We start from the raw sequence: 25,949 nt of genomic DNA, 5'->3' as shown, positions 1-25,949 counted from the left end.
AATTTACCCTTGATTAAGCAAACTAAACACTGAAAATTAGAATACATCTTTGAACTGGCCACATTTTCACACCTGTGCTTTGATCACAGTTAAAAGCACTCCTTCTTCCTTAAGAGTTAATTTTTTCTTCATAATCCAATAGTTGTGACTAAGATAAATGGTGTCAATCCAAACATTTGCCACCATACAGGAGTATCTGTTGGAATCTATACATTTAGTGTGTAGCCTTAATCTAAATTACCTGTTTGTAATTCTTAACTTTTAGAGAATATCAAACTTCATTCAAATAGCCTTGTTTTAAAATATACTGTCTAAAGATAAGCTTTTATTCACAGAAAAACCAAAGGATGTGAGTTTTTATTCTTTCTAATTCAAATGCCAAGAGTTAAAGATTGTATGTTAGGCAGAGATACCCTTCCTTATTCATTAAAGAATTCACGAGGGAGAGCTCTTTCCCCTTATAAATAAATTTCCTCTTAGTCGTCTGCTCAATAATTTCAAACTTGAAAGGGTCTGACTTGGAAAATCAGGGATATTTCGGATATAAAGACAAGGCCACCATTTTGCACATTTCATAGAAGACTTAAAGGTGTTTTCCAAATAGCTATGGTATAAAGTGAATTCGTTACCTAGGACTCTGAGTGGAAAGTTATCAAGCTGCCATTAAGAGGACTCCCAACCTAAACTAAAATTAGGTAAAGCTAGAGATCTTAGAAATACTCATGTTATTAAAATAAAATAAAAAAAATCCAGGGCAAATTCAATCCATCTTTTCCTGTCCTCTAAAGAAGTGTACCCTTTCTTCTCTTAGTTCTTTTCTCTATCTTCCCATTCCAAAAATTAACATGGACAACATATGAGTAGTCTTGCTTTCTCCTCTTCCAAAAAACTTCCCAGAATGGGCGACAGCGGTTGGGCGGAAAGGGGGGGGGGGAGTGGGGGGGGGGCGTGCAGGGGACACACCTAGTAACACTTGTTTTGTATTTGAAGTATCTTTACTACCATATTTGTTCAACAAATATTTATTGAATATCTTCCATACCTAAGGTTGTGTTTACGATGGGAGCTCCAAGCACAAAGATTATGCTTACAATACTATTCTTCATAGCATAAAATGAAAAATAGCAATGTAATAAAGAATTTTAAAAGGAAAGAAAAGGTGTAAAACAAATCCTATTTTAAATATTCTACACTGAGAAGTTGAGAGTACTTAAGCACATCTCTTGTTTTCTGAATCTTTTAAGATTCTTAAGGATAACCAAAAAAAAGCATTATCTAATACATTGACAAAAATTTTATTATAATGCTATATATTACAGAGTAGCATGAACACTTCCAAATATGTCTTGAAATGCAATTCTTACATAATATATTATGTACAGAAGTATGAAATAATTACATTTCAAAATCAAGTTGAAAACGGGGACAGTCACTGGGAGGGGCTACCAGGGCAGCTCTGAGTTACCTGTAATTGCTCTATTTCTTTATCCGAATTCACTTTTAAAAGTTCATCAAACTACAGTGGGGCCTTGACTTACGAGTTTAATTCGTTCTGAGACTGAGCTTGTTAAGGATTTCGTTAAGGAGCTCATTAACTCAAATTACTCTGTCAACTCAATGCAAAAAATCGGGTGAGAGACAGCTGCTATCTCAAAAAACTCGTTAGTTGGGACACTCGTAAGTCAAGGCCCCACTGTATATGCTTATAATTTACACCCTTTTCTGTAGGTATACTATATTTAAATTAAAATGTCATTGCATAAAAGTTACATTTCTGAATGCTTACATTTCCACACAAAACCTTAAGATACATTTACTCATGTTTCAAATATATTCTTATTTCATCTCCCTAAAATCCCTTGCTAAATAATGAAAGAAAATCTATTTTGTAATGGTTTGCTTCTGAGGAGTTAGATTATTTCAGCAATTTATATATAGAGGAAGAGTAATTTTTATACTTTACTTAAATAAAATCCTCTAAAGCTCTCACAATAATGAACCTAGAATAAATTATAGTTTACACATTTGAGGACTACATTTTATTCAAAGAATCAACAGAGATATGTGTACAAATTTTTAATTTCATCAAAATCGGATCTTTAACTTCTCTGCTATCTAATGAAAAAAAGACTTTGCTAAACTTAGAAAAATCAATTGTAAAAATAAACTCTTGCCTGCTGCCCTTGTATATTTTACGTACTTTTACTAAAACTCTGCCCTGGAATAGAATGCTTTCGAAGACGTGTGGTAAATAATGCTCACCTTCACTTGCATTGCACACTGTAAAATCACGCACCAACCGAGATTTTCCTAAAGAAATTTTGGGTGATGAGCAGGAATAAGAACGTGAGCGGACTCCAGAAAGTAGCGATTCCTAAAAGAGGTCATAATAAAGTTTTTTAAAAATGCTACACAAGTCTTGAAAGTATATGTTCACCATGAGTGTTACTAAATCAGCATCTTTGTAAAGGTTTCAACCTGAATATTTCTGTTGTAATCTTTTTTTCCAATTTAAATTATATATATATTTCTTTATTGATTAAGGTATTATATATGTGTCCTTATCGCCTCATTCCTCCCCACCACCCTCCCACTCATGCCCTCACCGCCCTGGTGTTTGTGACCATTGGTTAGGCTTATATGCATGCATACAAGTCCTTTGGTTGATCTCTCCCCCTTGCCCCCACCCTCCCCTACCTTCCCTCTGAGGTTTGGCAATCTGATTGATGCTTCTCTGTCTCTGGATCTGTTTTTATAATCTTATTGTTTCTGTTTGACTCTCATAACTTTTAAATTTTTATTGTCTTTTTGAAGCTTTGGGGAATAGTTCCTATATATACTTTAGGATGCAATTATGACATTCCAATCAAGTTAGTTAAAAGTGAAAAATTAAGTCAAAGGACTTTTCTCTGTATATTTAACGAGTTTGACTTTTGTTCACCTGAATTGTCAGTTATTTTTCTTTTACACTGTAGCATTTAATCAAAATTCTATATTAATATTTATCTCTATGCTTCACAAGAGATAAGAAGGTAGCACAGCATAAAATTAGAAGCATTAGAAGGTAGAGGGATAGCCACTTACAATTGGAAGGGTTTAAAAAACTTCCAAATAGCTGTTTAAGTTTATAACGTTACTATAAAAATCTTCCTAGGCTATGCTTACCTTGTAATAGATTTCCACCCAGCACTTCCTGGGATGACGTTTGAATTTCACTTATTTGTATATCTTTATTCCTTTTAAATGACCTGTCATTTTGTTATCCCAATTACATACAATTTCTGTTACAACATTAATGTATGGAAAATGCAAGATGGCAGGATGATAAAACATGGTTTCTTACATATTCTAGAAAATTTAAATGAATATGCAATAGAACACCACTAAAGCCATCCATGGAACCCAACTCCCATCCACCAGAGAGAGGCCTAGTTGCCTTAGGATCCATTCCACCCATCCATTTGTAAGATGGCACTTGAAATTAGGGCTGAATAAAGTAATGCACAATTTACTACTAAAACTGAGCCATCAGCAACTGTCCTTCCCAAGCACTGGTCTCTTCTGTTCTTCCTAAGTGAAAACGCATGGTTTCTCTAAGTTCTTCGATATAAAGAGACTGGGGCAAAGTTGAAAATAGATGTCTGATCCTGCTTCAAGGGGCCTTGAGCTGTGGGCCCCCTGGCTGACTTATTAGGGAGAGCCTTCTGGGGTTGAATGTCAGGAAGGCCAGTCCAAGCTTTTCTATAACCCTAACAGTGAGCTCGCCACAGAGGGCCCTCGCCCAACGCCCAAAGTCATAGATGGTTGTCATTTTTTATAATAATGGGACTTGGAGAATTACCCAGATGCCTCAGGTAAAAGGTAACATAAGGTAATTTCAGAGGCAAGGCTAGCTATACTTTAAAGCAGCAGTCACCAACCTTTCGGACCTCACGGACCACCAGTGGTCCACGGACCACCAGTTGGCGACCGCTGCTTTAAAGGACATATTCTTCTTCAAAGTGGACAACACTGAACTGTTTCACAAAGATGACGTTACTTTTCATCCCAAATAATGATGAGCGTTTCACAATTCCATCCAAAATGCAAAACTAAGAAGGATCTACATCGACAAGCATACTCATTTCTGACTATCCAGAAATATCACATGATCTTTGGATTCAAAAGATTCTGACAGTTCTACAGGCTTCAGAGCTGAAGGAGAGGACTCAGGCCTGGATTTGAGTTCTGACTATTCACCATCGTGGGTAACCAAGACAAGACATCTCACCGCTGCAGAACCTCATCTGCTCAACAATTACAATAAACCTCTTACGTCTAAGGGGAGTTGTGATAAAACTAGATGTTGTGCATACATAAAACATGTTTGTATATTGTACACTCTACTACAAACATAAAGTGTTATCATAACAGCCATGCGTTCATGGTAAAGAGCTGTTTGGGCATAGCACACATTATTTTATAGTAGAAAACTCAATTTAAGAAGAAAAAAGTGGATACTAATACAATCAAACAGGAAGAAAGCATATCCAAATACAAACGGGCTTTCGCTGCAAGACGGGAAGGGTATACAATACAGTTGACGTGTTGTGGAATTGTATTCCTGACACCTGTATAATTTAATTAATGCCATCTCAATAAACTCAATTAAAGAAAAGAAAAAGAAATAAAAAACAACCACAACAAAATGAAATCCCATGTGAAAGTGCCAATGAGAGAAAATCTGTCTCCTATGGAAAAATTGACAAAGTTGATGGGATTCCAGATTCGCTCGTGCAGCAGGAATGCTAAACAAACATCATCTGACTTAGTAACATGATTTACCTCATCCCCCGGGCCAAGCAAAATTTTATGTGAGCAAAACAAGTTTGATCAGAAACCCACTGAATACTACCAGTTTTTCTCCCTTTGCTTAAGAGATGATAGTAGGAATTATTATGGACAATGGTAAAATATTCCAAGTATGTGAAAGGTTGTATGTACTAGTGTTGAACTGATGAAAACAAATAGTTCCTTGTAAGTAAGGACCATACAGATTAGAGTGGGGAGGATGAAAAAGACAGGCTCAATCAGCCAGCACATGAGGCCTCCAAAAAAAAATAGTTTATACATGTGAATAAAACATCATTTGTCTTTCAGAGATGGATAGATTCAGACAACACATTTTCCCCGCTTAGAATAAGCCACATTAATACCAATCAGACTACCTTTGACTGAAGGTTACTTGATAGAGAAAGTGACTCAGTCCTGGAGATGTTAAAATCTGGTTCAGTGTTGGTCTCAAAAGAGTCTAATTCATCCCCACTGGGAATCCCGGTTCCGGAGGAAGTCTGCGACACGGGCGTGTAGCACAGGTGTGCCTGCTCCGCAGCCCCTTCCCCCTCACTGTCCGCATCCAGGGCATCGAGGCTGGAACTGGAGCACAAGGGAAGCAAATAAGTAAAAAACCAAGGAAGCCAACAGAGTTGGTTTCTATTTCTCTGAATTCAAATTCTTCACTGGTATAAAGTATAATGGTTACGCATTTAATTTCTTCTTTTTTTTTTTCTTACTTTTATTTATTGATTTGAGAGAAAGAAAGAGAATGAGAAACACTGACTTGTTGTTCCACTTAGTTATGCATTCTTGGCTGATTCTTGTATCTGTCCTGACCAGGGCCCCAATCCACAACCTTGGTGTATTGGGACAATGCTCCAACCAACTGAGCTACCCGACTAGGGCCAATTTCTAATAAAATTTATATTTAAGTAGTTTTTATTGTTTTTATTCCCCCAAATATCCTCATTTTCAACAACACGTTGCTTCCCCACGTGAACATTTCTACCTAGCTAAAGCCATGTCAGGACTCTAAGAAACAAAAGCTGGTTCAAGTTAGTGTTATCCAATTTCTGTTTTGTAAATGTGATTATGGCAAGCCCCAAATAGTTACCCTTCAAATATTAAAAATGCAGACAAAACAGAGCCACTGGGCTGTTTGGGGGGCGGCTCTGGGGGATCTGCATGTGAGCATATGCTGAGTGGCGTTCTCTCTGTGTCCCCGGGCCGGAGAGCTCAGGGGGCGGAGGCACCGGGAAGGAGAGATGTGCAAAGGTCTCACCCAGAGTTGCTGTCACGACCCAGGTCAGGCAGGAACCCAGTGAGGTCTCAAATGTGTCATATTAAATTATCATGAAACGTTTAAAAATCATCCCATGAAAATCCATCCCAGAAGCAGATAGTAACTCCGCTCAACTATAAAGCTTTTCTCTCCTTGTGTAACTGTGATAACCATGGAATTTAAAGGAAAGAATGTGACCTTCCACATTCCTGGCTCATTCCTTAACATTCACATTTTAAACCAAACTCTGAGGTCAACAGCTTTTTCTGGCATGTTCACTGTACGGTGAATTTTTAAAATTAAATTTATCAGGGTAACATTGGTTAATAACATTATATAAATTTCAGGTGTACAATTTATAAAACAACATCTGTAAACTCCATTGTTTGCTCCCACCCAAAGCCTCATCTCCTTCCGGCACCATATATTTGATCCCCTTTACCCTCTTTGTCCTCCCTTGACCCCCACCCCCTCTGGTAACTACTATTCTGCTGTCTGTATATAAAACAAAAAGCAACAAATGAAAAAACAAACAGTGCATTTTTTAATGTATTTTTCTTTGGTTGTTACAGTTCTGAAGATAAAATTTAAAAACAATATAATGAAACCATCTTGATTATGAAATATAACTAGAAAATAAAACTTTGAATAACTCTTTTGGGTTACTTTTCTTAAAAAAAACACAAACATAGGCTATTTAATAGCCACTGAATATCAACTTAATAAATTACATGACGCATGGTCCTATATGTGTCTCTAGTCCAAACACTAAGATCAGTCTCTGGTCCTTGAACTTTTTCATGGACCCTATTGGGCACCAGCAAACCTGCAAGTAAGTAAAGGCCAGGCCTGGCACCACTGAGGTTTCTAAAGTGGAATTTTCTCCTTAAAGAACACGTTGAGACCCTTTACCTTGGCACTGATAAAGGAAAGATAAATTGGAGGTGAACTTCACACTTTTAATTCAACACTAAAATACGTTGGAGTACATAAAATTATTTATCGCTCTGGCCAGTGCTGCACAGTGGTTAGAGCAGTGGCCCATACATCGAAGGGTCTCAGGTTTGATTCTGGATCAAGGACACGTACCTGGGTTGTGGTTTGCTCCCACCCCTGATCAGGCATGTGCAGGAGGCAATCAATCAATGTATCTCTCTCACATCAATGTTTCTCTCTCTTCCTCCCTTCCATTCTGTGAAAAGCAATGGAAAAACATATCCCTCGGGTGAGGATTAACAACAACAAAAAAAATATGTATTTCTCATAAAAAACTAAAGCTTAGTGTTAAGAAAAACTTCCCAGTAAATGTCAGTGCTCTGAATGTTATAGTGATGTAATTACGGTGCTGTGGTGTGTAGTTTTCTTAATTCAATGATCACCTGAGGGTAGAAAGAGATCTGGGGTGGGGTAGGAGGTCAAAGGTTTGCTGATATCTTGTGCCTCTGAGTTTGTCTTCCAACTTGTGATCTCTATACTAATGAAAATTAGTTCAAATAGTCAGTTGCCTGCAAGAACATCCTATTTTAGTACAAGCATTTCCAGGTACGTATATACAGCATTTCTCTATCACTATGAATAAATCTTAGATGGATTAGTGAGTATTATTTTATTTTGCATACTATACTTGAAAACCGTTCGTTTCCTCTTCATCTAAATTGGGCTACAGTTTTTCTTTGTTAAGTTATTAATCTAAGATATTCAATATTATAGACATTATTTTTCAGAATCACTCTAGGTTCTCATTTTATACCATTTTTCAAAATCCCATTAGTGGGCTATGAAATTGATTCAGTAGGTTGTGGCCAGAATTTTCTTTTAAAATAGAATAGAGTAAAAAATATCAGAATACATTCCACATGTTATTTCATAAAACATTTAAACTTTATGTGAATGGGAGGGGGGGGGCTCATGGTGTGACAAGCATTTCTTACTGTGGAAAACAAGACACAAAAATGGTTTTAAAGATATACTTTAGAACAGAACAAAATTTGTCTTCTATCAACTAATTTTTTGCTGTAAAGTTTGTTAAAATAAGTGTTGCACTGCTTATTTCCCCCTTGTAACTTCTTAAAATACCTATTAATTTTAAATAACATAATGGTTACATATTATGCATACAATTCTACTTTCACCAAAATATTGTTTTAAACTTTAGAAAACTTGGGTCCCAGCCAGCTTTGTCCCTGTATTAACCTCAGTTTTTATTGTGTGCCCCCAAATTTCTCCTCCTTGCCTCTCAGCCTATGATTCGCTTATTTTTAAAAAGGGGTATAGTTCACTTCAAGTTCATTATCATTTGTATTACACACTCCCACCATGACACCCAGTGAGGGGGGTCCTATGGCCATCCCAGGGTCAAAGTGGGGCTTGCTAGGGATCACAAGTCCTTTCTTCTCATTCCTACATTTTCCAGAGGAGACAGAATGTGCAGGAGACATTGGCCGCAACACTAGCTGGAAGGTTTTTCTCTCAGTACATCTTCCTCTCCTTGTTTGCCATCCTCTCCCACCACCCCCCATCAGCTGTGACATTTTTACCGAGGTTTCTAATTGCCTTTATTCAAACTGGATAATTTTTTCTTATATTTTAAGATGGCAAAATTCTAGCTGCAGCAGCAGGACCATCATCAGAAAATGTTTGCATAAGCAGAACAAGAAACCACTTGCACCCTTTCCTGCCTCTATTCCTAAAGAGCTCATTCACTTCTAGAGACTGGATCACAAGCTGGACAGATCCCAAGGGTCCCACGAGAATGCACTGATAACACACAGTTCAATCTGTGCTTGCAGAACTGTAGACTCTTGCTTAGACTGACCGCCTCTTGTCGCAAACAGACATGTGGAGAACCCAAAATGTCCCATCAACTTAATTCATAGCCATGACCACTCAGCATCTTTTAAACTATAATTCCAAAAAATACGAATCTAAAGAAAATCTTTCATTATTTATGTATCAGACGTTACCCTTGGTACCAACACCTGTTTATAAAGTGTTCCAACCGCAAGTGCTCGTATATCCGTGTAAAGTACAGCACAGGGGTTGGCACCTGGAGATTGTTGCTTCTCCCTCGCTCTTCTTTCTGGCCAGTTACGTCTCTGCTGAACACTTATCTACCTATGTGGATGCTCATTCGTAGATAAATAATTACAAACACACTCACGTGTGTGTATTCTATATTCAGATTTTATGTGTGAAAATGAGCATACAATCAGAGGCCTTGGGCCTGGGGAAGAGAAATAAGCTATTACCTAAGGAAAGTGAACAGCAGAATAAAATGAAATTAGCAGACATTGGTCTATTTCCTAAAGAAAATAGACAATGAATGGGTGGACAAGAAACAGATGCAAAAATACAAACATACATGTGTACACACACGTGTAAATATATACTATCATATCAAAACTATTATTTTAATAATACTTTTGCATAAGTAACACTTTTGTATTTCAAATAAATATTTTGAAAATATGTGCAAGGTAACTAAGTTACAGAGCATAAAAATAAAACACCTATGATCCCACCCAACTTGAAACGTGAACATTGGCCATACCATTGAACCCTTTTTATTCCTTTCCATTCTCATTCCCTACTTTCCCCACTGGATGTAATAACTATCTTGAATTTGGGTATTTTTTCCCTCTTTGTTATCATGTTTGTCTGTTTTTTAATAGCTTAAGCACTATGTATTGGCCCTATAATAATAAATTGTTTGATTTTGTTTGGCTTGCATTTTATAAAAACGACATCTAACTAAAGTACTTTGTCCCTTACTTTTTGTTGAACTTTGTGTTTCTGTGATGCATGTCATGTATGTAGCTGTAGTTCATTTTCCCTACTGTATAGCACTCCTTAGTGTAACTATACTGTAATTTACCTACTCATTCCCCATTTGGGTTATTTTCTGCTCTATAAGTACTCATCCATATGTCTCTTAAAACACAGAAGTAAAACTGCTGGGTCACAAAATGCATATCCAAATTAGTTTCCAAAGTTTTTAGACAATTTTCACTTCTATCAACATAAATGGGAGTTTCCATTATATGCATTTTCATTAAAATATGAAAATATTGCCAAAGTTGTGGGTTTCTTCTATTTTGTTTTTTTGCCAGTTTCCTTAACTGTCTTACTTTCAAATCACGGAATATAGAAACCGAAAAGGGGCAACATTTTTATGTAGAGACAAAAATGGTAGGGACAATAGAAAATAAAATAGAATTTTCCAATTTCCGCTATAAGGTTCTTTGATTTTCTACATTTTCCTCTAAAATAGAGTACCTTACCTTCTTTTCTTTAGATGACTTTGTTCCTTTTCAAATCCATGAAGACCAAAAGAAAGATTTAAGTTGGAAGCACATGAACTAGAAGGCGATGTGAAGGACTGCTGGGCTTCAGTATTTGATGTCACTTCCTTGTTCTCATGGAGTGGGTGCCTGCCAGGGCTGGTTTCAGTAGAAAGGATATGCTTGCCGCTCTGAGGTGTCAGAGTAGAATCCATGGACTCAGGGCAGGTGTGTGCAGTGACTCCCTCTGGGTTTATATAGTTAATATCCAAATCAACAACCTGGTAGACAAAAGAAAAGTATTCCCTAAGCAAAAGCAGGACAGATAGGCTTAGTTAAGAATAAATTTCTCCCAATTTAAAAACCTTCCACTTTACTTATCTTGTCTTACTTGTTCTTGTTTTGTTTCATATAAGCAGAGAATTCTTTCATGATGTTTTTGTTCACCTGGTTGCTATCCCATAATTCACAAAAGGAAAAATACCAAAACTGAGCATTTTAAGATTTTGTGAACCACTCAAAATGAGAGGAAATGCTTTAAATACTCAAGAAAAACAACTGAGGAGCAGGCAGCTTGATTTAAAAAGCAGTTTATAGGAATTTGAGTAAACAAGGTAGAGGTGGTCACATAAAACACTACCAAACAGAAATACAAATAAAACTACAGAAGATGCATGGACTTAGCATAGCTAGAAGACAGAAAATGCCCTGAAGTTCAAATTACATGGAAATAGTGAAATAAGTACAGAATCTCAGCAAGCAACCTGTCGTACCCTTACCATAAACCTTTGCAGAAAGGACAGTCTGCAAAAATCTGCATGGCAGAGAGACCAGGGAGGTGGCCCCTTACAATTATCATGGGAAGAGAAAGTCTACAGGTGAAAAAGAGCCCCAGTTGATCAAAGCACCTGCTAAGAAAGGGGCTTAAAGACACAGGCGATCTGAGGCGTCACTCATCAAAAGGCATCACTTCTGGGGGAGAAAACAGTAAAAAGAAAGAGAATGACACTATTTACATATAGAGTGGTGAGGGGGAAATGAAGCAAAAGGGGGATATTTAGGGTCCTAAACCAACCATCATAATGATAATTTACTAAGGCAAAAACAATCGCGCAATGCTCAAACTGATGGGTGCAAGTCAAATGAATAACAGGGTATTTGCAATGACTCAAACTGTCTCCCACAAGATACTTAATTTTTTTAAAATAGTGACTTTATTGAAAATAAATTTGGTAGACCAAAGATAACATCATCAGTAAAATTATCAATGTCATAAAAGTTGACTAAGGAATTGTCCCAGATTAAAGGAGACTACAAACACATGACAACTCATTAGAACTCATGCAGTTGACTTTACTTTTGCTACAGAGGACTTTGAGACAACTGGCTAAAATTGAATAAGATTGGTACACTGCTAACAGTACTGTAGAGTTGATGGTTCCCTGGTTTTGATAACTGCACATGCACATGTAAGAAAATGCCCAAGTTTTTAAGAAAATGCACCACAAAAGATTGAGGGATACCATATTTTCAATTTGCTCTCAACTAGTTAAAAAATATTTATATGTCTTAAGCATTTGCAAACACACAGCACATACTCAGAGGATAATAAAGTAAAATATTAACATTTGAGGAGTTTTGATAAAGAGGATACAGGGATTCTCTGTACTGAATTAAGCAGGCTTGAAATGATGCCCAAATACAATGCTGTTGTTTTCAAAGTAGTCTATATGACAGAGTAATTTTCAAATTAGCTTGTTCATGTGAATTGCCTCATCAGATAGATTGGTAACCTTGAGAATTTACAGGAAACAGCATTGCAAACAAGCTAGAAATCTTTTTAGGTTTCTGTGCCATGTTGAGGGGATGAAGGAAATAGATTAAGATTTTTTTCTAGATATTGCTAGAAATTATTTTAAAAATGCAGAATTTGGACTCTCTGTTCTTGTTATTCAAATGGACATAGGGACAGTGAGATAAATGATGTGTTAACTATGCCACACTGACATAGAGAACTTTGTGATTTGTATCCAGGTTTTTAGTTTCATTTCTGTTTTCACTGCATGCATTTGGCGATCCTCTGCTATGTTTCAGTTTACCAATTAGCTAGCTTGAGTTCTCTACAAGTGTATGCTTCACATTACTAGAGCAATACTTCTCTCACTCAAAACAATCCCAAACAATCACATCCTAACTTCATGTTCAGTGTATTTTTAATGTATCTTAGGACAAATAAAGACACGGTTCTCTCCTCCTAACAGCGAGTCGCACAATTTTAGTTACTTGAGGTAAGTGAAAATGTTACAGTGTTCACTGAGGCTTAGAACAAACAAAAAAATTAAGAACTCAAGAAGCATTTCATGCAAATGCTTAGGAAATAAGGCAACAGAATAAAAGCAGTAAAATCAGAACGTGGCTAGAGCACACCAAGTCCAGTTAGCCTGTATCTTCAAAGAATGTCCCCAGAACTCCCACTTTGTCCTAAACTCTGTGCTTCATTCTAGATTTCATAAATAGGAACACATTCAGCTGCTTTATACCAAAATGTATACCAGTTTTCATAGCCTGATGTCCATGTCCTGATGTTCATATCTTAGTCAATTTGAATATCGTCCCGCCCTATGCATTTATACAATGCATTTGAGGTAATAGTGTTTTATAACACAAAAAGAAAAAAGCAGAGATATATGACTAGGAGATGAAATTGAGATCTAGTAGACAGAAAAAAAATGTTTATATCACAGAAAACATCTATAAGTAATAAGGTATAATATATGCATACTAACAACAAAAAGGGTAAAATACCATATTGGTCAAGGAGCATATTTATGGTGCATTTATATGGGAATTAGGCTTTAAAGTTAGTGGATAAAACAGAAATTATGTTGTCAAAATTACCCTTGAATCTCTTAAATCTACCATAAATTAGAGCTGCGGTTCTCAACCTATGGGTCGCGACCCTTTCACAGGGGTTGCCTAAGACCACCGGAAAACACATATATAGTTACATATTGTTTTTGTAATTAATCACTATGCTTTAATTATGTTCAATTTGTAACAATGAAATTGGGGGTCACCACAACATGAAGAACTGTATTAAAGGGTTGCAGCATTAGGAAGGTTGAGAACCACTGAATTAGAGTGTGCAGAAATCTTCTGATCGATAACTATATTGGGGGATAGGAGTGAGGGGAGGGGGGCCAATGGAGGAAAGGGGGACATCCATAATACTTTTAACAATAAAGATAAATTTTTAAAATTAAATTTTTTAAAATCAAGGGTGGCTGAGCTTCAGAAAAGAATGACGGATAAATCCATGTGTAGATGCACAAACCACTTGCCTTCATGAGCTTTAACTCACAAATCTCTATCAGGGAATGGGCGGGGAGCTCTGAAGGGTTCCAGCTTCCCTGTAACACGACACCATTCTGCTTTAATATTAAAGCTCTACAACCTTATTACATGTTAATAGGTGTGTCGTAAGGATTAAACAAGTAATTTATATGACAGCATCCTATGGGGCTGGCATCAAGCTCTTGCTCATCCAGCTCCTGCTGGCTTTGAATACAAATACTGCAAGAGCAAATCACACACACCTTGTTTTCTGACAAGCTGTAGAGAAGAAACTGGCCTCGCAATTGTCATTTCCTATTTTGGCCCCAACAGAAGAGTTCTCACACTCCTCTCTTTGGGCAGTGCCAAGGCCCCTCCCGCGTGGTGCGCCTTGGGTAAGATGTGCTGTGCTGAAGGAAGGACCTCAGTTAAATGCTCACATGATGGGACTCCACGTAGCATCACCAGGGCTGCACTTGGGCTAAAGCTCCCAGAGGAACACAGCGATGCTGAATCTATTTCTCACATGCTCGGGCTTAGAAAGAGGGCCGATCCACCTCGGAACATCAGTCCCACCTCACCTGATCTATCGCCATACAGTTAGCATAGACTTCATCGCCACCGTTCAGCATGTCAGAAAGCCCACCGGCAGCGTGGAATGTGGGGGGCTGCTTGGATTTTCTGAGGACATCACAGGAGCGATCTAGAGGAAAAGTGAAAACAGGAGAAATAAAGTAGAGGAATTTATTTTATAGTCAACCTTTGCCTTCTTAATTCAACTATAAGAAGAAACAATCAAGATTATATTTTTAAAGATGGCACTTTGCTACCTCCACTTATTCAGAACTACCTGCAAGTATGTTATTTTCTACATCCAAACCTTCTCAGTATCTAAAACCGTCCTAAAGAATGCATTGTTCTAGATAAGTATGTGCCCATTTCAAGCACTAGTTTTCTAATCATGAGAGATTTTCATAAAATCAATGAGACTTTTGCTTTCAATTTCTAACAGATTAAACTAAATTCACTTTATGAATCTCTTGGAAGCATCAGTGATTGCACTGTGACCCTCAGGTGCCACTGAGGTGTTCAGGCTCCAGACCCTTTACTGAAGGACCCGCGATAGCACGCAGCCTTGCAGTTCTGGCTCTGGACTCCCTGCTGAATATGCATACTCTCAAGACACAGCTTTGCTTCCATTTCAGTTACAGAAGTGTTTTTGCTTGCTTCTATGTCCTCAGATTTGTTCCAAATAGATGAGGTTGCTCAAAGAGGTTTCCCAGAGAGTTGAGGTGTTACTGTATTTGTAGGGAACAAAAGTTGAAGGCAATAAACCATAGAGAAGCCAGAATGCTTCATTTCCTGTGTCTTTGGCTAAATTGCCTAATCTCCAGATACCTTTATAGGGCTTCCTCATCTGTAAAAGTGGATTATTATTATTATTCCTCATTGTATAGTTATGAGGATTAAATTAGTTCAGACATGTAAAGCACTTAACACATGCCTACGTACTTAGTAAGTGCTTGATAAACATTGTCACTATCATTATATTTTGTTAGTAGTGGTTTTAACCATGTTCAATGTGAGGTACAAGGCCATTAGTGAGGTACAAGACCATTAATACTAATCATGGTGTGTTATAATAAATTATCAATAGCTGTACATTAATTTAATAGGATAGATTCAAAGTTATATCCATAGCAAATGACGTCCTCACTGACATTCGAGTTTTTTTGCATGAATACAGAAGGAACCATGTTGCCTGTTTCCGTCAGAAATGGCACTTATTCCATGTCATAGTATATGACATGTCTTGCCTATGTCATAGCATAAAACCCAAGTAAACCCATGGAACTGAATCAGAAAATTTTTTAAAATATTAATAACTGTTGGGCTGATGTACTAGGAATAAAAAAAATCTATTCTTTCATAGAAGGTCCCAGATGAAATTACAGAAGTTATAAAGAGATATGGATTGTATGAGCCAAGTGGCCTTGGCTTCAGATTCTCCACCTAAATCTCTCTCTTCCCCACAGAACACCCAACTGAGATTTTTATTAAGCTCCTTGAGGAAATATACAAATGGAAATGTAAAACATTATCTCCTCATATCTATCATGTCTTCTCTTATCAATTTATTTAAATAGCTAGCAATATAACACACAAAGCCCACAAACACTTCACAAGAATAACCTTTATGATCAATTACTATACATTTTTATTCTAATTACACAAAATAAAAGCATGTTCCAAAGGTTATAAATCAAGAACCTGACAAAACCCTTTCACTGTGTTCTGAGGTAAGAAAATACTTGCTCATTTGTCATTTTACAGCATGTTAGAAAAACAATCATAAATAACTCAACATGGTCCTCTGAAGGGTCATTAATCCAGCTTAACCGCTCTTATGTCCTAAGTTCACAGACTGTAACACACCTGGCATGTCTGCCATCACACTTGAGAGGCTGGTTATGCCCCTTTTAACCATTTCCATCACTGCCGAATCAAAACTTCATTGATTATTACACTAAGGAACTAGCAAGATATTTAATAAAACATCTGCAAATAATTGACAGATTTAATTTTAAAGCAGAGAGCCAAATGAAATATTACCACAAATGGTCTGGTCTCAGTGTATGCACTGCCCACTCATCCGACAGCCATGTTCGGAACTACCAAAATAGTCAGCTCTGTGCTCACAACCGACCCTCACTTCAAGGATGAGCAGGACCAGGAACCACTTCTATTTTTACACACACAGGTAAGAGTCATTTGGATTCAACTTTTCTTCCACAAACAAATCTACCTGGCTCTGTGTGGCAGGTCAGAATCTATAATAATAAGAACGTAATATGCTAATTAGACCAGGCATCCTCCCGGATGAAGGGATGAAGCCGGGGCTGCAAGGGAAGCCCAGGTTCTGGGTGCCTGCCAGTGGCCAGAGGGAAGCCCAGGTCCCAGGTGCCAGAGGGAAGCCAGTGCCGGCAGCCGGGGGATGGAAGGCCTACTCTTGCACGAATTTCGTGCATTGGGCCTCTAGTCTATAAGGAAATCATACCCAGGCAGTAAAAATAAACTCAAAGATGGAAGAGTTACTTTGGTTACTTTGACCAAGTTGGAATCTAATTTTGTTTTCTGCATGATTTATTTAATCAATGTTTTGGAAAATGATGATTTATTTACAAGACAGGCCCATAACCTCTTATCTGTAATTCTGAAATCCAAAAATCTCTGAAAAATCACAACTTTTTCCCCCTAAGTTTGGTTTAAAAACAAATGTGGTGGCAAAATCTAACCTGAATCCACACAAGGTCATGTAAAGTCTCTATTTACCCCACTTCAGTGTGAACAGTCATACCTCCTGCTGCAGAATTATTATTGTGCTTGATGATAGCATTGCCCCAGTGTTCCCAATGGGACTCACAGCATACATACTATACACACTATAACAAAAAACATGAACATTCCTAATTCAAAAACAAGTCTGGTCCCAAGAATTTCAAAGAAGAAACTGTGGATCTCCACAAAATCAACCATAGCAGGTATTAGACCAAGATTTTATCCTTGCTCTACCAAGTTCACAATTTTCCATATCTACATCTCATCCTGTATTTTTCTATGCTCTACAACTTGTCTTTAGATTAACTCTCCTTTTACTCTTTAAATAAAACCAATTTTCCAAGAAATTCCTGGCCTTACTATAAATGGGAACTGTGCAAGACATTTAATAAAACATCTGCAAATAATTGACATATTTAATTTTAAACCATAGAACCAAATGAAATATTACCCCAAATGGTCTGGTGCCAGTGTATAATAATAAAATAATAAAAACAAAACAATGAAACTGCATTGTGACTAAACATCTGAGCATCTACAGTGCCTGCTCTTTGTCATAAGGGAGATTCTGCAGGATCAGCAGTGTTAAAGATGCAGTGGCAACAAACCCACTTTCTCCTTGAATGAGAAGGAAGGTCAAAAAAACGTGAAAAAGAAATATCTCCCTTATAATGTGATTCGCTGTCATCTAATGTTAGGTTAAGATACCATCTCCAAGTCTGATGGAGCCCAGAAGAATTTACCTTACACTTTGGGAAACCTGCCAGGATAGTGGCATCATCCTGCCCATTAGGTAAGGGTTGCACTGAGTCTTGTGGGGGCTCAGGGGAAGGGGGCGCATGACTATACAACAGTAAGGAGGGGAAATCTGTCTCCTCTCTAGATCTGTCGCCCACAACCTGCCATGTAGATTTGCTGAGTTACTCATTGCAACTATTTATAAAATTGTCCCAGAAGGCCTTCGCATTATAACTGTCTGGGGCAGCCGTGGCTCATGCTTGTCAAAGGACACCAACAGGTAATAGGATCTAGAAGTGAACAGACACTGACAAATCAGAAGATGGCAGGCTTATAAGACCTCTACTCTTTTATTAACTGCAGCATAATCACTGCAAATAATGGGCTTCCGGCCAGCAGAATAAGATTTTTTGTGAAAAAACTATTTAAAGGTACTTTCAAATAAACATCAGCTGCCTATATTAAAGTGGCTCATTACTGCACTATTTCGGCCCATTACAAAGAAAAAGCTACAATGGTTTTGTTTTCTTAAGAAACCTGATCTTTGTAAGATTTTCAAGAGATATGATTTTATTGCTTCCATATGTAACCACTTTAGTAGTAAATTAAATGAAAAATTATTGTCAAAAAAATTCCTTCAGGTTCTTTTTCAATGAGCCTATAGATGTAATTTGCAGTAAGAATCAGCTCTCTATCTTGAATTAATGCTATTTTTTTTCCTGGTGGTGAGGAACACACGATAAATATATAAATGATATATTACTGACTCATGCACCTGAAATCTTATTCTATTAACCAATGTCACCCCAATAAGTTCAATAAAAATAAAAAATAATTAATGAATGAATGATATTTTGTAAACATTTAACTCAACTCCCATCCACATAGCTGCAACTTTTAAATTGGTGAAGAGCAATGCATTGCAGTAGTTAAGAGCATGGGCCCTGGCCTGCCCAGATTCAACCCCAGCTCAATCACCTATTAGCTGTGTGACCTTGGGCAAATTACTTAACCTTTCTGTACCTCCATTTCCTATTTGTAAAATAGCAATGATAATATGTCTACTTATTAGCATTGTCATAAGGATTAAATGATTTATACTTTAAATGATTAGAACATAATCTGACACAAAGGAAGCACTAGGCAAATGCTTGATATTACCAAATAAGAAAATGAGGTTGTATAGTTTTAACACTTTATGTAATTTTAATGCTTTAAAAAATGATTTCAACCATGGTTATAACTTTACATGTTTAGAACCAACCCAAGCCAACTGGAATTCACAGAAAATTCCATTTGCTACACAAAGAGCTAAAATAATGTTGTAAATGGCTTAGCTCGTGTTAAGAAAAGCTCATCCTGAACATGGTAACAAAGTCAAGCTACCCAGTTAGAGTTACCTTGCAACAACTCAAAGGTGAGAGCTCAGGAAACAGGAGAGAGTCCAACAGCAGGACAAACAAAATATAAAGTCAAACCATCAGAGACAGCATTTCTCAAGAATAAAGGGAGGATTTCAGAAACTGCAGTGTTCTAACATGACGAAGTGGACTTGGGCCAGGTTCTCGCTGCAGAGCGCCTAGAGGGTAAACAGTAACTCTGAGGGGATCCCCAGCTCGCCCCTCTCCCCGCTATTCTCAGGGCTTTGTAATGTGATCTGTGAAACTGTACCAGGACTCCCTGCAACAGCATTTTCATCAGCGCTGGCTGGCTGTACAGAGGCTCCAGCGAGGTGACAACTGAAAGTAGGTATGTTTCACCCACAGAATGAAGGGTAACTGGTGCTAGTGAGCGGAGAGAGAGAGAGAGAGGCAGCTCCTGGTGCCTCCCTTTTCTCTGACATTTACAACTACCCCAAATCTGGCAGGAAACAGTTAAGGGCACAGAGCAGCCTAGGGCCTCTGCCACCTGATTTATAATGAAATCAAACTCTCCCTCAAGAAGTTAAGAGCCTTGTAGCTAAAGGAAAATGTGGCCTACTTGCGTGGTTATGTAAGAGACCCACACCCAGACATAAACAAACCCGGCTAAGGCAGCTTCTGCAAACCTGCTGCTGACCTGGTTTGGCCCACTCTGGGTGCCAAGCTCTTGCCTGTGAAACTCAAGAGAGGGCCGCTCAGTCCAGATATCTCTTAACAATGGCTGGACGGTTGGTTTCATTCATTCATTCATTCATTCAGTTTTGCTTTAAACCTAGAAGTTTATGAACACAGCAGGACTTAGTCTTACCCACCACAAAACAGGTAAGGCTTTTTATTTTTTTGCCTAAGTCTTTATTGGTTTTTTTTATTTATTTCTTAATTTTTTTCAATATTCATTGAAATAGTCAATATTATTTACATTCAATATTATTGTGTATTAGTTTCAGGTGTACAGCACAGTGGTTAGATAATCATATACTTTACAAAGTATTCCCCCTGATATTGACAGTACCCACCTGATACCACACATCGTTATACAAAATTATTGACTATATTCCCTGTGCTGTACTTTACATCTGCATGGCTATTTTATAACTACCAATCTGTACTTCTTCAGCCCTTCACCTTTTTCACCCAGTCCTGCAACTCCCTGCCCCTCTGGCACCATCAGTCCGTTCTCTGTATCTTTGAGTCTGTTTCTGTTTTGTCTGTTCATTTATATTGTTCTTTGGATTCTACCTGCAAGTGAAATCTATGGTATTTGTGAGTAAGACTTATTTAGTTCCCAGCACTCTACATCACAGTCACCAGTGACCTTGCTGTCACAGAATGCAGTGGTCAGGTCTCGCCTGGTGTGACCTACAGCAGCATTTGATACACCTGATTGCTCCCTTTCCCCCCTTTGCCTCCAGGACACCACTCTCTGTCTTCCTGGCCTTTCCTTCGCAGTCTTCTTCATCTTCTAGATTTGGGCAGATAGCAGCACTCTAGGGCCAATCCTCTTTTCCTCTTTCTCTCTCCACTCATCCCGTGGTTCATCTAACAACATGGCATCATACACCAATACAGAATGACTCTTCATCTCCAACCCAGACCTGTCCCCTGAATTATAACAATCTCCTCAAAAATCTCCACTCAGTGGTCCAGCAGCCACATCAAGCATGACAGATGCAAAACAGAACTCTTCATTTTCCCTCCTATACTGACTTGCTCCTCCCAGTAAATGCCAGCTCTATCCTTCCTTGAAGTTGTCTTGACTGATCTTTCACAATCAAATAGATCCAGAATCTGACCTTTTCTGATCATCTCCACTGACACCCCAACGCATGCCACCAACATCTCTTGCCTAGACTATTGCAAGACTACTCTCTCCTAATGGTCTCCCGGCTTCTACTCTTCTGCCCTCCATGACCTATTCACCACAATGTAGACAAGGCAATTCTGTTACAAGGGAAATCAAATCATATCATGCCTCTAAAAGTCTCCAATGGCTTCCCATCTCATTCAGAGTAAAAGCCAAATTTTACCACAACCTACAGCACCTTACTCAAATGGTTCTGGGACCTAATTCCTGTGTGGGGGTGGGGAGGGAGGATCCCACAAATCTAAGCAATTGTTGGATACCAGATAGGTGTTGCCAATTACAAGTCCAGGTTCTTGCTTGTGCTTCTGAATGGCTACAGATTGAAGGTTCTCATAAACCCCTCTTGGACTTCAAGATGCCAATCACAGTCCAGGTTGCTATCTGTACTTCTGACCAACTATATAAATCAGAGGTTCCCACAACCCCCTCCTTGGGTTCGATTAACTTGCTAGAGCAGCTCACAGACCTCAGAGAAACAGTTTATTATGAAAAGATACACTAGTATATAACTCAGGTACTGCCAGACAGAAGAGATGAGTAGGGCAAGGTATGTGGGAAGGGGCACATAGTTTCTGTGCTCTGAGCACACCAAACTCCCAGTACCTCCATGTGTTCATCAACCAGAAGCTCCCTGAGTCCTATCAGCTTGGTTTTCTAATGGAGGCTTTATGATATAGGCATGATTGGTTAAATTTTTGCCCCCTGGAGACTGAACTCAATCTTCAGCCCTTATCCCTTCTCTGGGGAGTTTGGGGGGTGGGACAGAAAGTTCCAATCCTCTAAACCTAAGGTTGGTTTTCCTAGCAACTAACCCCCATCCTTAGGTCCAAAAGGCACCTCATCAACATAACAAAAGACATCTTTATCACTCTCATCACTTAGGACAGTGGTCGGCAAATCACAGCTCGAAAGCCACATGTGGCTCTTTGGCCCCTTGAGTGTGGTTCTTCTACAAAATCCTACGTGCGGGCGCGAACATACAGTGCGATTGAAACTTCCTGGCCCATGAGCAGAAGTCGGTTTTCGGCCTGGGCGAGTCTATTTTGAAGAAGTGGGGTTAGAAGAAGTGGGGGGTGTCAGTCGGACTCTCCCATCCACACTCCTCTATCTGAAACAAGTATACAAGACGAGTGTGGATGGGAGAGTTGGAAGGGGTCAACCTCAGCGAACGTACCTCAATCAGATTGAGGACGTTTTTAGCAAAGGCCAGCTTAGGAGTACCCTAATTAAGTTAATAACAATGTACCTACCTATATAGTTTAAGTTTAAAAAATTTGGCTCTCAAAAGAAATTTCAATTGTTGTACTGTTGATATTTGGCTCTGTTGACTAATGAGTTTGCCGACCACTGACTTAGGACATTTCAAGGGTTTTAGGAGCTCTGTGCCAGAAACAGGACAAAGACTAAATACGTATTTCTCATTATAAATTACAATATGACACTAAACACATCCTCATCCAACCTCTCTGAAGCTGCCGATTACTCTAGCCACTCTGGCCTTGCTGTTCTATGTCTCAGGCCATTTGCACTTGCTGTTCTCGCTTCCAGGATTGCTCTTCTCCTTTATACCCAGATGTCTTCCTTCTTCACTTTCTTTAGCTCTCTACTCAAATGTTATCTTATCAAAGAGTCTCTGCCCGACCATTATATATATATAATAGCACCCCCTAAGCTTTATTTTCCCTTATAACATATATCATCACCTTGTACATTGTATCTATCGTATATTATTTGTTCCCTTCCATTAGAATGTAAGCACCATGAGAACAGTGACTTACAATGCTTCGTTCACTGTATCCCCAATTCCTAGAGCCATGTCACGTAGTAGATACTCAACATATATTTTCTGAAGGAGTGAATTCTTTCTCATTAAGAAAAGACTCTCCTCACATTTGACCCAGTGATCGCACTTCTAGGAATATATCCCAAGAAACTAGAAACACCAATCAGAAAGGATATATGCACCCCTATGTTCACAGCAGAACAATTCATCATAGCTAAGATTTGGAAACAGCCTAAAGTGCCCATCAGTAGATGAATGGATTAAAAAACTATGGTACATCTACACAATGGAATACTACGCTGTGGTAAAAAAGAAGGCATTCTTACCATTTGCAACAGCATGGATGGAACTGGAGAGCATTATGCTAAGGAAATAAGCCAGTCAGAGAAAGATAAATATCACATGATCTCACTCATTTATGGAATATAATGAACAACATAAACTGATGAACAAAAACACATCCAGAGACAGAGAAGTATCGATCAGACTGTCAAACCTCAGAGGGAAGGTAGGGGAGGGTGGGGGTAAGTGGGAGAGATCAACCAAAGGTCTTGTATGCATGCATATAAGCCTAACCAATGGACACAGACACCAGTGGGGTGAGGGCATGAGTGGGGGGAGGCAATGGGGGGATAAGGACACATACGTAATACTTTAATCAATAATTTAAAAAAAGAGCAGCAACATTTGCCACAAAAAATTAAAGTAAATAAAAGAAAAAGAAAAGAATCCCCTTGTGCCAAGTACAATTACCTCTGGTCTGGTAAAATTTCCTCAAATTCTGGGGGTAGTCTTGTGGATTGCCCAGTGATTCTTGTTTTACCCCAGGATGCGATGGGAGTGTCAATTTCTTATTTCTTTCATCCATTCATTCTTTTTATCAACATGTACTGAGTATCTACTGACTGTCCGGTACCGTGCCACCTGTTGGGCCCTGGCCAGGGCCCTCAGCCTCCATCAATGATTCTTTAAAATCTCCTCAAAACACAGTCATTATGGACTATTCCTCAGCAGATCCCCTCAGAAGTCCCTACACAGCCATGAGGCTATCTTCTTCCTCAGAGTTGTTCCTGCCTCCCTGTTACCTCTATGTGTTGTCCTGCATCTTCTACTTTGCCCCTCCTCATAGGACAAGCAACTTCTTAGTTGGAGTCCAAGCTAGAAACACATTCTCCCATTGTGCAGAACACCACAGATGCTGAGCACTTCCTATGGCACCATCGCAATGCCTTCTGGTAGCAACCCAAGAATGTACTCTTTAATCTCTTTAAAATATCAGTTAGACTACTCTTTTACTAAAGGAATAATAGGATGATCAGGTAGGTTTGCAAAGTAAAGATACTGCGAAGATGATCTGGGGGGAGAGGGAGAAAGAGAGAGAGAGAGAGAGAGAGAGAGAGAGAGAGAGAGAGAGGGAGAGAGAGAGAGAGAGAGAGGAAGGGAGAGGGTATTTTTTTATTGTGTAAAGTTTTACATATGTCAAAAAAAATAAAAACATTTAATTTTTACCACTAAAAAAGGGGGAGAGAGGGAAGAAAATATTAAGTACTCCAAGAGTAAGCATCTATTGAACACCTGCTCCATGCTGGGTAATTATCCTGGGTAATCCTACTCTTACAGCTCAGATGAATCCAGCACTCACTATGAACCAGATACTGCCTGATTTACATACACTAACTCATTTGATCTCCAAAACAACCCTGTGTAGCTATACTATTTACAATTTCCGTTTTGCGGAACTGTGGTGCTATTTAAGTAACTTCTCAAGGTCACACAACTAGTAACTGGCAGCTTTAGGTACGCACTCTGCTAGGTAGTTCAAAGTATTTTATTTAATAATTGGGGTTACTCAGTATCCTATTTTGAGCCAAAGAAAATGGTATGTGAGCAATGTCTGGTATTTTCCCATTGGGAAGTTTCATTAATGTGTTATAGTTTGACTTATGCCTAAGTGTGTTTGTTCACTTCCTGGGCCGCCAGAGATTTCCTGCCGGAATATGACAGTGCAAATCTTGCTGAGAAAACATTCATAGAATGGTAAGTGTGTGATTTCATTTTATTTAACCACACAATATACAAAACAATCAAGAGAAAGGACTGGAAAGTTAAACCAAGATGTTAACTGCTATCTCTAGATGATGGATCACAGGTGGTTTTTACTTTCAACTCTTCACTCTCTGTAACTTCTAGATTCCCAACAATAACCATTTTTACATCTAAAATAAGAGGAAAAAAACAAGTCATCTAAAATAAGAGGAAAAAAACAAGTCATTTTTACATCTAAAATAAGAGGAAAAAAACAAGTTTAAAATGTGTCTCCTATGTAAAAGAACAGCTGCAGCATTTCATGCAAAATAGGTTATCGGTAAATCCACCATATCAGATAAGATATATGTAAATGTATTCGCTGGAAATGTTTTACCCAAGAGTACATAGTATTATTTTTACCCATTTGCCAACCCTGCTCCTCATAACCACACTGTGTGTTATCACGTTCATTTTGTAGACAGGAAAGCTGAGGCACAAGCAGAGGGATTAACCTGCTCATGCCATTAGGTGATAGGACCAGAATGCAAACAACACTGACAGACACCCTCTCTCGCAACAGCACACCCTCTCCGAATCCCACGAGTCAAAGGAAACTGCCATATTCTGCAGGTCACAGAGAGTCCTCTTTCCCAATGGTCTGAGTGTGCCCCAGAAGAAAGAAAAAACCCACCCTCACAGGTGAGAGGAAACACCTTCAGGGATAAACTGCCATTTATCCCTGCCTATTCTTCTGGAAGGCTCTCTTAGGATTTTCCTGATATTAGTCATGGCCTGGAAAATCTCTAGGCCTCCCTACTCTGAGTTAGAGTTGAGGTTACAGAGAGGATCCTTCCAAATTCCAAAACCATCCTAGCCCAGGAATTTCCTGTGGGTCACGTATGAGCTAAAGTTACTCTGAGGATGTTAGTCCGCAACGTGATGAATCTGGGAGAACCCAGGGAGCCTTTGTCTACCAAGCTAGATAGTCTCTAACATCAATCCAATGTGCAATTCAGCCTCAGACCTTACCTCACCCTCCTGGGATCCTGTAAAAGGAAGAGTGCAC

General features: G+C 38.6%; 1 protein-coding gene across 2 annotated transcripts in view; it reads right to left on the bottom strand.

Moving 5' to 3' along the window:
• Positions 1-25,949, bottom strand: part of ARHGEF28 (Rho guanine nucleotide exchange factor 28) — a 264,926-nt gene that overhangs the window by 81,679 nt on the left and 157,298 nt on the right. For both annotated transcript variants that reach the window (XM_081090556.1, XM_081090557.1), the window contains 4 exons: positions 14,292-14,413; positions 10,378-10,658; positions 5,208-5,415; positions 2,263-2,374 (listed from right to left, as the gene is read on the bottom strand). In XM_081090556.1, the coding sequence (XP_080946682.1) occupies positions 2,263-2,374; positions 5,208-5,415; positions 10,378-10,658; positions 14,292-14,413 (723 nt within the window). The remainder of the gene's footprint in view (positions 1-2,262; positions 2,375-5,207; positions 5,416-10,377; positions 10,659-14,291; positions 14,414-25,949) is intronic.

The sequence above is a fragment of the Myotis nattereri genome (genome assembly GCF_964212035.1).
Source record: "Myotis nattereri genome assembly, chromosome: 4".
Taxonomy (NCBI): domain Eukaryota; kingdom Metazoa; phylum Chordata; class Mammalia; order Chiroptera; family Vespertilionidae; genus Myotis; species Myotis nattereri.
The sequence above is the reverse complement of the archived record's forward strand: the minus strand, read 5'-3'. Positions and strand labels throughout refer to the sequence as shown.